The sequence below is a fragment of the Mus caroli genome, unplaced genomic scaffold (genome assembly GCF_978045245.1).
Source record: "Mus caroli unplaced genomic scaffold, Mus_caroli_1 scaffold_9, whole genome shotgun sequence".
In the NCBI taxonomy this organism is placed as follows: Eukaryota; Metazoa; Chordata; class Mammalia; order Rodentia; family Muridae; genus Mus; species Mus caroli.
The window spans coordinates 57,384,723-57,398,581 of NW_028227264.1; the positions used below are offsets into that span (position 1 = coordinate 57,384,723).

Consider the following 13,859-nt stretch of genomic DNA (forward strand, 5'->3'; position numbering starts at 1 on the left):
GGGCAGGTGCACGCATGTGACCAGCCAGGAACACAAAGTGGGCAGACAAAACTCCCGAAGCAGCACCTATGAACTCTCAACAGCCACAGTTATCCATATAGATCACAGCAGTCAACATTACTGTGCTAATGGGAAAATACACACACACACATACACATGGAGAAGAGGACATGAATCTGGGAGGGACTGCGAGAAGGGCTTGATGGAGATCAGGGAGAGAAGGGTGAATATGATCAAAGGGTACTGCACTCATTTTGAAAGTCTAAATACGTTTCCAACAATGTTTAATAATGTAACTGGTAATTTTGGTGAGAATTTGAAAGAAGAAAGAAATTAATTTATAAACAATATATATAACCACTATATATGTTGCCCTTATATATCTTAAACATTCCTTCTCAACAAGATAAGTCTAAATATTAGTAAAAATATTAATTGAAAATATACTAAAGAGCAGAAAAGAGTTACAACTTTTTATTAGCTATGTATTTTAATGCTGTGATTTACTTATTCTAAATAAAAACAAGAAAAAGATTATAATTTGTAAATAACAACAAGACGATGATTAGTCCCTCGCTAAACAAAAAAGAAGAAATTATGTCTGGGAAGTAAAGTCGTGTATTGTATCAGCAGAAAATAAAATTACAGCTCAAAAGGAAAAAGGCCAAGTCTTCACCCTGAAATAAGACTGGTCTTATTACAAGGAAGAATACAAACAAACAAACAAACCACACATACCTGTCTTCTTTATTGATTTGGTCACCAAAGCCCACTGTATTTACAATGGTCAGTTTCAAGCGAACATTGCTTTCCTGGAGTTCATATGTCTGAGCTCTAAGTCTAACACATGGACAAAAATGTGAGGATTCCAGTTCTTCAAAATTAGTATTAAACAATGTGTTAATCAGTGTTGATTTTCCAATTCCAGTCTCCCCTAGAAGAAACAAAGCACATTTTCACACGTGCAGAGAATCACTGGGAAGAACAACATATACAAACTCTAGAATGGCTTCAAGGAGTCTATTTCAAAGGCTATGTGGCCTATAAAAGAATTTAGGCTAACGGTGGTCTTAAATCACTAGAGAAACAATTATTATACCTGCCAAGTTACTCTGCCCTCTGAAAGTGAAACAAAAAAAGTTTGAAGTAAAGCAAATTAGAATTTAAGCAACTCATAAAATCCAGAGTTATTAATCTGCTTATACAAACAATGATGTGAGCATAGGAACATACGTGGTGAAAAACTCGGAGAAAGGGCTACTGGCACTCACCCACACAGAGAATATTGAAACAGAAGCCTTGCTCAATGGATCTATCGACCAGCTGATCAGGTAAGCTTTCAAAACCAACATGGCCACACATAGACAAGGAGCGGGGATGCTCTTTTATCTGAAGGAAAGCAAAACAAATAACTTTAATTATATTTTTATATTTGATATTTAATCACTGTAAGATATAAGCATACTTGAAAAGATAAATATAATTTATCAAGGCATCTCAAGAGTTCATGACTTCTATTTCTGACTGAAGATAAAAGTGATTAAATTTGTGAACACTGTCAAGACTCCCAAAGCACTCACTTCTCATTCCTTTATATGACCCCAAACCATAATTTTTAACATTAAAACAAGTGACCTCCAAAACTAAGAAAACATCCAAGTAAACTATGCATATTCACTGACAAAAATGAGTTCACTGTCACTAAGTATACTTACATATAGATTTTGAATAACTAAGAAAATCCTAAAGAACAGAGTTATAGAGTAGAACATTTCCATTCTGAACTATAAGGGTATAATTTGTACTTCATATTACAGGAAAAAAATCTACATATATACATTATAAATAGTCACACACACAAACACACATTGCTAACCCTCTGAGTGAAACTCTAACTTAGATGGAGCCCTGAGAGGACTGCAGGGCTTAGAGGCCTTGGCAATATGCAAACTCAAGACACCAAGTGAGAAAGAGAAGGTAATGAGAACAAAATGCAGGAGACAACAGGAAGGGAGGCCCCCACACAGGAATCTCAGAGACAAAGCTCACCATGCGACCAGAGGGACAGACTAAACTTTGGAATGGAGCCTTTGGTCCTTTTCTCCATAAAGTTTGTATGAGATGAAGCTCCCAGAAGGGGGTTAAGAAAAGGAGGGAAAGAGTAAAGGAAACAGAAAAAAGAAATGAGGAAAGACTGCACTCCTGTCAGATTCTACAAGACCAAATGGTTGCATTTTGATGCTATGGAGAGGTGAAATGTTGCAAACCAGGACCAAATTATCCTGGGCTGTGTTAGGTCCCTTTGAAAGCTATCTATGCCTACCATGCCTATCCCAGCATCTGAACTCATGTCCTGGTGACTAAACCTTAGAAGCTAAGAATGTCAAGGAATCATTCTTTAATGTGTGTGTGTGTGTGTGTGTGTGTGTGTGTGTGTAAGTGAGTTATGAAACAGACTGACAATGCTACCCATTAGAGCCACAGACTACAAAACAAAAACTCCAGTCCTAGGCATGAGAAACCCCTTTTCTGTTTCTAACAAAAATGTTCTTTCTTGTGGTACATATAATACTATGTTATAAATCAAGTTTCTAATAGCTATAACAATAAAATGTTAAAATATTTTGTTGATTTTGGTTTGCAAATAAGCTATAAATATGCAAACATTATGGGTCTAACTTTCCAGTGTCTCTGCTGTTAGTCTTTTCCACCTGTTTTCAGTTGTCATTTTTCGGTTTTGTCTTTTTTTTTTTTCTCTTGTCTTTTGGTCCTTCAAAAAATGTAACCACTTGCTGTCTCTTTCAGCTTCTTGAAAAAAATATCCTTTTTTGTTCAAAACTGCAGTTGCAGTGTTTTTCTGCCTTTCCTGCTCACAAGATAATTTACTGTTCAAGGTCTCTATTGAAATGTAACGTTCTCTAACTCTCATATTTTAATGAAAAGAAAAAAGATAAAGCAATGCTTTAAAATTCCATGAAGCAATGAGGTCTATGTAAGAATTAACACAAAAAAATTGGAGTCTTAACAATAAATGTACAAATATTACTTTGCTATATTATGTAAATTTGTGATTGGATTCAATGCTAGTTAAGAGAAATTAAATAAACAATAACAAGTATGTTTATATTTTAGGTAAAATGAGGGAAAGTTAATATTTTAGACAAGGATGCATCCTTTTCCTACAATAAATTAAGATTTTGTCCAAAAATAAAGAGGTAGAACAAAATTACGAGCTTACAACTAAGTTGGGAAGGTTTGACCAGGTTACAGGAGAGCTAAGGGGTAAGACTGCTTGATGATTACACATTACTATAGTTCACTACCCTGAGACAAAATCGATGCTGATTCAGTTTTAACAAGAAGGTTTTCTTACATGTCAATCAGTTCTCAGTAAGGCTCTCCCCGTTGAGTAAAACTTCCACTTACTGGATTGCCCCTGTACTAACAGTAGCAAAAAGTTCTACTTCAAAGAAGTCTTAATACCTAAGGCATTCCTGCTAAATTACACAATAACAAAAACTATGTGCTCATAAATGTTGGTAACCAGGCATTTCCACCACCTGCCCCCAGGGACCCAGGGGACAGCAGATGTCACCACTAACTGCCAAGATGAGACACATTCCTGCTGTTGCCAGGAGTGGCATATCCTCCCACTGCGCAGGCACTATACCCCCTTATAAAAGGCCAGTCCCTCCTCTCCACACTTTCCCCTCCACCCACACCCAGAGGCAGCCTCTATATACCCACTCCCCAATAAACCTCCCACTCGAGATTTGCAGCATGGTGTGACTTTATGGTGTCTGTCCCTAGAACATATTAAATCAGTATTAATCAGCCTATTACACAAACAGTTTCACTCTACTTATGATCTGCACTTCTATAGACTGATGACTAAACTACTGCTGTCAAAATCAACTAAAGCTTGTAGCTTCCTTGCCTAAGACATTTCTACTAGTTCTCCTAAATCTAAGCTCTACTGTTTTGAAGATTCTATTTATGTCTATAAGAAGCAAGTACTCATATGCTCCACTATGTTCATAGCAGCCTTATTTATAATAGCCAGAAGCTGGAAAGAACCCAGATGCCCCTCAACAGAGGAATGGATACAGAAATTATGGTACATTTACACAATGGAGTACTACTCAGCTATTAAAAAGAATGAATTTATGAAATTCCTAGCCAAATGGATGGACCTGGAGGGCATCATCTTGAGTGAGGTAACACAATCACAAAGGAACTCACACAATATGTATTCACTGATAAGTGGATATTAGCCCAAAACTTAGGATACCCAAGATATAAGATACAATTTGCTAAACGCATGAAACTCAAGAAGAATGAAGACCAAAGTGTGGACAATATGCCCCTTCTTAGAATTGGGAACAAAACACCCATGGAAGGAGTTACAGAGACAAAGTTTCGAGCTGTGATGAAAGGATGGACCATCTAGAGACTGCCATATCCAGGGATCCATCCCATAATCAGCTTCCAAACGCTGACACCATTGCATACACTAGCAAGATTTTGCTGAAAGGACCCAAATATAGCTGTCTCTTGTGAGACTATGCCGGGGCCTAGCAAACACAGAAGTGGATGCTCACAGTCAGCTATTGGATGGATCACAGGGCTCCCAATTGGAGAAGCTAGAGAAAGTACCCAAGGAGCTAAAGGTATCTGCAACCCTATAGTTGGAACAACATGATGAACTAACCAGTACCCTGGAGCTCTTGTCTCTAGCTGCATATGTATCGAAAGATGGCCTAGTCGGCCATCACTGGAAAGAGAGGCCCATTGGACTTGCAAACTTTATATGCCCCAATATAGGGGAATGCCAGGGCCAAAAGAATGGGAATGGGTGGGTAGGGAAGTGGGGGGGGGTATGGGGGACTTTTGGGATAGCATTGGAAATGTAATTGAGGAAAATATGTAATAAAAAATATTAAAAATTAAAAAAAAGAAGCAAGTACTAAACAAAATATAGACTCTACAAAGGGAGAAATAGAAAAACTGTGAGGGAGACTTTAAATGGGAAGTGGGATGGGAACAAATACAAAGGGTCAGGGAGGAGGGAGAATAACACTAAGGATGTTTGAAAGAGCCACAGGGAAACACCATTTTATAAGCTTACTTAAAATACATACACACACACACACACACTCACGCACACACACACACACTTCCCCTAGAGGCACTACAGGTATGGCTATGTCACATGTGCATTGGTAGATGGCCAAGAGAAGAAAATTATCTACACTTCGTGTTCTGACCTATGAACATCTGAACAATTAGCAGCCTAACTTCCCTGAAAAAAAAAAAAAAAAAACAAGCCTGAAACACCACTAGTCCAGAGCCAGGAGGCCCTGACGGGGAGCTAGTCTGAGACAACCACCAGTTCAGCACCAGGCAGGCCAGGCCAGGCTCTCAGGACGAGGAGCAAGCCAGATTCGAAGAACCCACAGGCCCTGCACAGGAGTGAGTCCAAGACAGACAACCCTTGCAAGGGGCCACTCTGGCAGACCTGGGTGAGAAGTGAGCCCGAGACAACCACCAGAACTGTGCCATGGGGCCTGGACAGGGAGCTAGTTTGAGATGACCATCATAGTCTGGGGCCATGCAGGCCTGGTGGGGTAGAACATACCCAAGATGACCTCTGTGGGGCACCACAATACATGAACAGGGCACAGCACTCCTGCAACCACTTCTGAGACAACCTCAGACACTCAGAGACCCCACCCCACCCCACCCCGTGCCACTACGAGGAGCAAGTTAAGTGGGGAAGAAATGTTAAGAGAAAGAGAAACAGAAGGATATGGGCACAATGAAGAGAGGTAGAACTGAAGACTTGAGGGTACTAAGGAACAGCCTGATGGATAGCTGGTAACGCCACCTGTGCTGCTACCAGGGGCCACATCTGGACCTGTGGCCCTGCAGCAGCAGGGATCTGTTACTACCAAAGGCCAGGCAGGTGTTCCTGGTTTGGGCTGATGCCTAGGAACATGTTGATGTCTAAGGCTACAAAGACCTGACCCCACCCCTTACCTGGCATCATGGAAGAGCTGGCCCTGGGGACATGAAAGGAGAGATGACCCCACCCCTAGCCAGCTGCAGTATTCAGGAGAGGTGCCTATACACAATGTGGGAGCTGCAGGTGAGCTGGCCCTGCCACTCATCTCATTTGAGGTGGCCTCCTCCCTCACCCCTCAGCACATGCAGCAAACTGGAGATCTCCCCTGGCCCTGGGGTCATGAGAGCAGGAAAGCTGGCCCCGCCCCCTCATCAGCTGCAGCATCTGGAAGGGCCCTGTGCCTTGCCTGGACAGCACAGTATTGCTGACCCTGGTGGCTAGGGTGAACTGGCCCAGAGGATGTGAAAATGGGAGAGCAGGCCCTGCACCTCACTTGGGCAGCACAGTAGAGCTAGCTGGATATGGGGGTTACAGGGAAGCTGGTCGTGAGGGTGTGAGTATAAGAGAGCAGGCCCTACCTCTTGTCTGCTGGGCGGTGAAGCCAATGATGAACAGATGCCTACCGCCCTTCCCTTGTCCCTTGCCAGGTATGGCAGGCAGGAGAACTGACCCCAGTAATCATGAGAGTGGAAGAACTGGCCATGTCCCTCACTGGCTGCAATACTCAGAGAGTATTGCACATCTGGGCAGCAGGGTAGAGCTGGCCCTGGTTGCAGGGGGAAGGGTAGGGAAGACGGGATGGGGGAAGGTTGCTGGTGAGCTAGTCCCGAGGGCATGAGAGCAGGAGGGTCAGATACCTCTCAGGCCCAGATCCAGGGCTTTGAATTAGCCCATTCCAGCATCTACTGCATTGATGAACTGCTGGAATGCATAAGCAGCCAGTCCTGCAGACCCAAAACTACAGGATCTCCATGACCCATGGCAAGAACAGGATATCTGAGAGGAGTCCCAGTGAGATTCCAGTATTGATAGAGTGGCAGAAGCCAGAGGCTGCTTACCAGACAAAGGAGTCATTGCAATGAACATTTGCCAGCAAAGACTTGTGGACAAAAGAATAAACTGTAGGGCACACAGTGTCACATCACAACTTACACAATGGAATTATTTTTCTGTGTTGTGGGGCGTTGCATGGGTGAAGGGTGGGTACAAGTGCAGAGGGATGACTGGGACTGGAGGTCATGATATACAATTCACACACAAAAAAAATAGTTTTTAAAAGTGTGTGTGTGTGTACATACTAACAACACACACAAATTCAGGTAATTTCATCAACAAAAATAAGACACTATAGCCAACATACCCTTCAGTTACAAACCGGGTACTTCTGGCTAGCTCCTCTTACAGAACTTCAGGAAATGAACTTTAGATTTATTTCTTACACCAAACTTGTGTTGTCTTCTGAAGATAAACTCAATGGATTTAAAATACAATCTAGACTCCATTCATCTTCAAATGCATTGATACCTGAGTACATAAACATTTCTAACTCACTTTTGTGTTTTAAAAAAGACTTAGATATTTTTGCAGTTTATCCAAGACATATTATAATTAGCTTGGTATATTCCTAACTCTTAAAAACAATACTAATCTTATTTTTGATAAACCCACAAGTGAGGATGATACTATGTCCTTTTATTAAATCATGTTTTTGTAATAACTGTTTGGTTACCCAAATGCCCTACATTATTTAAGCATAGTTTTCATATTTAAAAAGATTCAATACATTCAGTGTCTTTGTAAAAGAACTTTATTGCTCAGTATAATTTGGTTTTTTAAAAAATCTAGCTTTTAAATTGAAAAAATTATTTTAGATCTTTCAACTAAAACTGCATGAGTGATACTTATATTTGTATAAAATAATGTATATTTCATGTGCATTGGTGTTTTGCCTGCATGCATGTCTCTGTGAAGGAGCTGAATCCCCTGGTACTAAAGTTACAGACAGCTATGAGCTGCTATGTGAGTGCTGGGAACTGAGCCCATGTCCCCTGAAAGAGCAGCCAGTGTTCTTAATCACTGGGCCTCTTTCCAACCCCAGTACTGAACATTTTTTTTAAAGATTTTGTTTTATTAATCATTTTATTCGTTACATTTCAAATGATACCTATCCCCCTTCCCCTTCATTCCCTTCCACTTTGCCTCTATGAGGGTGCTCCTCTACCCACTCACCCATTCCTGCCTTACTTCTCTAGCATCCCCCTACACTGGGGCATTAACCCTCCACAGAACCAAGGGCCTCCCCTCCCATTGATGTCAGATAAGGCCATCCTCTGCTACATATATATCTGGAGCCATGGGTCCCTCCATGTATACTCTTTGGTTGGTGGTTTAGTCCCTGAGAGCTCTGGGTGGTCCAGTTAGCTGATACTGTTCTTCCTATAGGGCTGAAATCTTCAGCTCCTTCAGTCCTTCCCTCTAGTTCTTCCATTGGGGTCCCAGGCTCAGTCCAATGGGTGCTTATGAGTATCTGCATCTGTATTCGTCAGGTGCTGGTAGAACCTCTCAGGGAACAGCCATACCAGGCTCCTGTGAGCAAGCGCTTCTTGGCTTCAACAATAGTATGGGGGTTTGGTGTCTGCAGATGGGGGATGGATCCCTAGGTGGGGTGGTTCTGGGACCTTTCTTTCAGTCTCTGTTCCAATTTTTGTTCCTGTCTTTCAGAGACAGGCAGGTAGATCAATGGAATAGAATTGAAGACCCAAAAATAAACCCACACACCTATGGTCACTTGATCTTTTGACAAAGAAGCCAAAACAATGCAGTGGAAAAAAGACAGCATTTTCAACAAATGGTGCTGGTTTAGCTGAAGATCAGCATGCAGAAGAATGCAAATTGTTCCATTCTTATCTTCTTGTACAAAGCTCAAGACCAAGTGGATCAAGGACCTCCACATAAAACCAGATATGCTGAATCTAATAGAAGAAAAAGTAGGGAAGAATCTCGAACACATTGATTGGCACAGGGGAAAACTTCCTGAACAGAACACCAATAGTTCATGCTCTAAGGTCAACAATTGACAAATGGGACCTCATAAAATTAAAAAGCTTCTGTAAGCCAAAGGACACTGTCAATAGACAAAATGGCAACCAACAGATTGGGAAAAGATCTTTACCAATCCTACATCTGATAGAGGGCTAATATCCAAAATATACAAAGAACTCAAGAAGTTAGACTCCAGAGAACCAAATAAAAATGGGGTACAGAGCTAAATAAAAAATTCTCAACTGAGGAATCTCGAATGGCCAAGAAGCACCTAAAGAAATGTTCAACATCCATAGTCATCAGGGAAATGCAAACCAAAAACGACCCTAAGATTCCACCTCACACCAGTCAGAATGGCTAAGATCAAAAGCTCAGGCAATAGCAGATGCTGGTGAAAGAGAAACACTCCTCCATTATTGGTGGGACTGTAAGCTGATACAACCACTCTGGAAAACAATCTGGCGGGTCCTCAGAAAATTGGAAACAGTTCTACCTGAAGACCCAGTTATACCACTCCTGAGCATATGACCAAAAGATGCTTCATCATATAACAAGGACACATGCTCCATTATGTTCACAGCAGCCTTATTTATAATAGCCAGAAGCTGGAAAGAACCCAGATGCCCCTCAACAGAATAATAAATACAGAAAATGTGGTACATTTACACAATGGAGTACTACTCAGCTATTAAAAGGAATGAATTAATGAAATTCCTAGGCAAATGGATGGACCTGGAGGGCATCATCCTGAGTGAGGTAACACAATCACAAAGGAACTCACACAATATATACTCACTGATAAGTGAATATTAGCCCAAAAGCTCAGAATATCCACAATAAAACACACAAACCATATGGAGCTTAAGAAGAAGGAGGACCAAAGTGTGGCTACTTCAATCCTACATAGAACAGGGAACAAAACTATCACAGCAGGTAGAGAGAGAGAGGGTATTCAGAGGCAGAGAGGAGGGGGGAAGGGAGGGGCAGGATCAGGTACAGAGAAGTACAGAGGGTCAGGAAATTGAATAGAAATGAAGCAGTGGGGGATGGGGAGCTGGAGATAGCCACTAGAAAGTCCCAGACACCAGGGAAGCAAGAGACTCCCAGGACCCAGTGGTGATGATTTTAGCTGAAATACCCAACAAAGAGGAGATACTACCTGTAGAGACCACCCCCAGTAGATAGGCACGGCCCCCAGTTCAAGGATGGGGCTACTCATGCATCTCAAAACTTTTAACCCAAAAGTGTTCCTTACTGAATTTTAAATCTAAGCTCTTATAAACAAATATAATTATTCCCTTTAAAACAAAAAGTAAATAAATACCAAATGGATTCAATTTATTGAATTACTACATTTCTACTAATACAGTAAATTAAATGTTCTAAAAAGTCCTATAACATACTCAAATGTTTGATAAACCTAAAATAATTTAAACTCTTTCTACACTAGAGATACCCAGAGATCTCAGTTAACTCTTTTTATCCTGATTATACAGAAAAACATCAATCTCTAATAATAATATGAACTGATATTTTCTGATTATTAAGGTGAACCACAGTATAGTTAGCTAGGATCTTAAGAAGTAAATGATATTCATATTTTATCACTGGAAAATAGGATATGGACAAATCTCACTGTGACCCCTACTAGAGTCCCATTTGCTTTCCTAAGTATTAATGTTTTAAAGAATAAGATTTAATTATGCCTATGTGCTGGTTAGTGATTTGTGTTATTGTTTTGTCAACTTGACACACACTAAGGTCATCTGGGAAGAGAATCTCAACTAAGAAAACACCGTTAGGTTGGCCTGTAGGCAAGTCTATGGAACTTTCTTTGTTAATGACTGACATTGGAAGGTTTAGCATACTGTGGGCAGTACCACCCATAAGCAGGAGGTCCTGAGAGGTATAAGAAAGAGAGATGAATATGAGTTTTGAGAGCAGGCTAGTAAGACATGGTCTTCCATGGACTCTGCTTTTTAGTTCCTGATTCCAGGTTCCTGATAAATACTTGCCCAAACTTCCTTCAACAACAGACTGTGATGTGGAATTATAAAATTAAATTATATCCTTTCTTCTCCAAGTTGCTTTTGGTCATAGTCTTTATCACAGCAATAAAAACCTAAGGAGGATAGCCTACAAGACTTAAAATTCTGATTACTGACAAGTCTCACCTCTAGTTTCTGCCACTATTATTAATATTTGATACATGTGAAAAAAGAAGTTTGCCGAGCAGTGGTGGTACATGCCTTTAATCCCAGCACTTGGGAGGTAGAGACAGGCAGATTTCTGAGTTCAAGGGCAGCCTGGTCTACAGAGCAAGTTCCAGGACAGCCAGAGCTACACAGAGAAACCGTGTCTCAGGAAAAAAGAAAGAAAGAAAGAAAGAAAGAAAGAAAGAAAGAAAGAAAGAAAGAAAGAAAGAAAGAAAGAAAGGAAGGAAGGAAGGAAGGAAGGAAGGAAGGAAGGAAGGAAGGAAGGAAGGAAGGAAGGAAGGAAGGAAGGAAGGAAGGAAAAAGAAAGAAGGGAGAATGGAAGGGAGAGGGAGGGAGGGAGGGAGGGAGAGAGAGAAGATAATTTTAGTAAAAGAAAATTTTGCAAATACTGCATTATTATTAATGTTCTTTTGGAATGTTCATTTATTTCCTCAAACTAAAATCTGACATTACACTCTATTACGTACTTTTCTCTTTTTTTAATTTTTTTATTAGATATTTTCTTCATTTACATTTCAAATTTCAAATGCTATCCCAAAAGTCCCGTATACCCTCCCACCGCCCTGCTCCCCTACCCACTTACTCCCACTTCTTGGCCCTGGTGTTCCCCTGTACTGAAGCATATAAAGTTTGCTAGACGAAGGGGCCTCTCTTCCCAATGATGGCCGACTAGGCCATCTTCTGCTACATATGCAGCTAGAGACACGAGCTCTGGGGGTACTGGTTAGTTCATATTGTTGTTCCTCCTATAGGGTTGCAGACCCCTTCAGCTCCTTGGGTACTTTGTCTAGCTCCTCCATTGGGGGCCCTGTGTTCCATCCTATAGATGACTGTGAGCATCCACTTCTGTATTTGCCAGGCACTGGCAAAGCCTCACAGGAGACAGCTATATCAGGGTCCTTTCAGCAAAATCTTGCTGGCATATGCAATAGTGTCTGGGTTTGGTGTCTGATTATGGGATGGATCCCCAGGTAGGGTAGTCTCTGGATAGTCCATCCTTTCATCTTAGCTCCAAACTTTGTCTCTACAACTCCTTCCATGAATATTGTATTCCCTATTCTAGGGAGGAATGAAGTATCCATGCGTTCATCTTCCTTCTTGATTTTCTTGTGTTTTGGAAATTGTATCTTGGGTATTCTAGGTATTTGTATCTAGGTTTCTGGGCTAATATCCACTTATCAGTAAGTGCATATCAAGTGACTTCTTTTGTGATTGGGTTGCCTCACTCAGGATGATATCCTCCAGATACATCCATTTGCCCAAGAATTTCATAAATTCATTGTTTTTAATAGCTGAGTACTACTCTATTATGTAAATGCACCGCATTTTCTGTATCCATTCCTCTGTTGAGGGACATCTGGGTTCTTTCCAGCTTCTGGCTATTATAAATAGGGCTGCTATGAACATAGTGGAGCACGTGTCCTTATTACCAGTTGGAACATCTTCTGGATATATGCCCAGGAGAGGTATTGCTGGATCTAGCAGTAGTACTATGTCCAGTTTTCTGAGGAACCGCCAGACTGATTTCCAGAGTGGTTGTACAAGCTTGCAATCCCACCAGCAATGGAGGAGTGTTCCTCTTTCTCCACATCCTCGCCAGCATCTGCTGTCACCTGAATTTTTGATCCTAGCCATTCTGACTGGTGTGAGGTGGAATCTCAGGGTTGTTTTGATTTGCATTTCCCTGATGATTAAGGATGTTGAACATTTTTTTCAAGTGCTTCTCAGCCCTTTGGTATTCCTCAGTTGAGAATTCTTTGTTTAGCTCTGAACCCCATTTTTAATGGGGTTATTTGAATTTCTGGAGTTCAGCTTCTTGAGCTCTTTGTATATATTGGATATTAGTCCCCTTTCAGATTTAGGGTTAGTAAAAATTCTTTCCCAATCTGTTGGTGGCCTTTTTGTCTTATTGACAGTATCTTTTGCCCTACAGAAGCTTTCAATTTTATGAAGTCCCATTTGTCAATTCTTGATCTTACAGCACAGGCCATTGCTACTCTGTTTAGGAATTTTTCCCCTGTGCCTATATCTTCAAGGGTTTTTCTCCTCTATAAGTTTCAGTGTCTCTGGTTTTATGTGGAGATCTTTGATCCACTTAGACTTGAGCTTTGTTCAAGGAGATAAGAATGGATCAATTCTCATTCTTCTACATGATAACCACCAGTTGGACTTTTCTATTGCTGTGTAAATGCACCATGATCAAAAGCAACTTATGAGAGTGAAGGGCATATTTTAGTTTGTATTTCCAAAGTAGATAGTAGTCCATCTTGGCAAGAAAGGTGTTGCAACAGGCCAGGAAGGCATAATGCAGGAGCAGAAAGCTGGCTGATCATATTTCATCTACACACAGTAAGCAGAAAGAACAGGAAGTAAGGTCAATCTATAAAACTTCAACCCATAATCTTCCGCCAGGAAGGCTTTATCTCCTCAAGTTCCATAACTTTCCCAAGAAGTGCCAACTAGGGACCAATCATTGAAATACACAAGCCTGTGATGAACATTTTTCATCCAAACTACTGCAAACATGAAGATTTATTATCTTAGCATATCATCTAAAAAGTCAGCATCTGAAAATAAGTTATAGTAATGTAGATATCAAAGATCAATCTTTTCTTAAAATTAGAGCCAGCCATTCAGCATGAGGTACAGCCATTAAACTGTCCAAGAGACAAACTAAAACTAAAAGGTAAGTTAGT

General features: G+C 40.8%; 1 protein-coding gene and 1 non-coding gene across 4 annotated transcripts in view; one reads left to right on the top strand and one right to left on the bottom strand.

Annotated features, from left to right (window-relative positions):
• The window catches only part of Septin10 (septin 10), an 82,665-nt gene that overhangs the window by 49,643 nt on the left and 19,163 nt on the right, over positions 1–13,859 (bottom strand). For all 3 annotated transcript variants that reach the window (XM_021174286.3, XM_021174285.3, XM_021174287.3), the window contains exons 2-3: positions 1,272–1,389; positions 739–934 (exon numbers count right to left, since the gene is read on the bottom strand). In XM_021174286.3, coding sequence (XP_021029945.1) covers positions 739–934; positions 1,272–1,389 — 314 coding nt within the window. The remainder of the gene's footprint in view (positions 1–738; positions 935–1,271; positions 1,390–13,859) is intronic.
• LOC115032250 (small nucleolar RNA SNORA17) lies at positions 5,176–5,301 on the top strand. Its single transcript, XR_003837899.1, has one exon. It is a non-coding gene; the product is annotated as a small nucleolar RNA SNORA17 (small nucleolar RNA).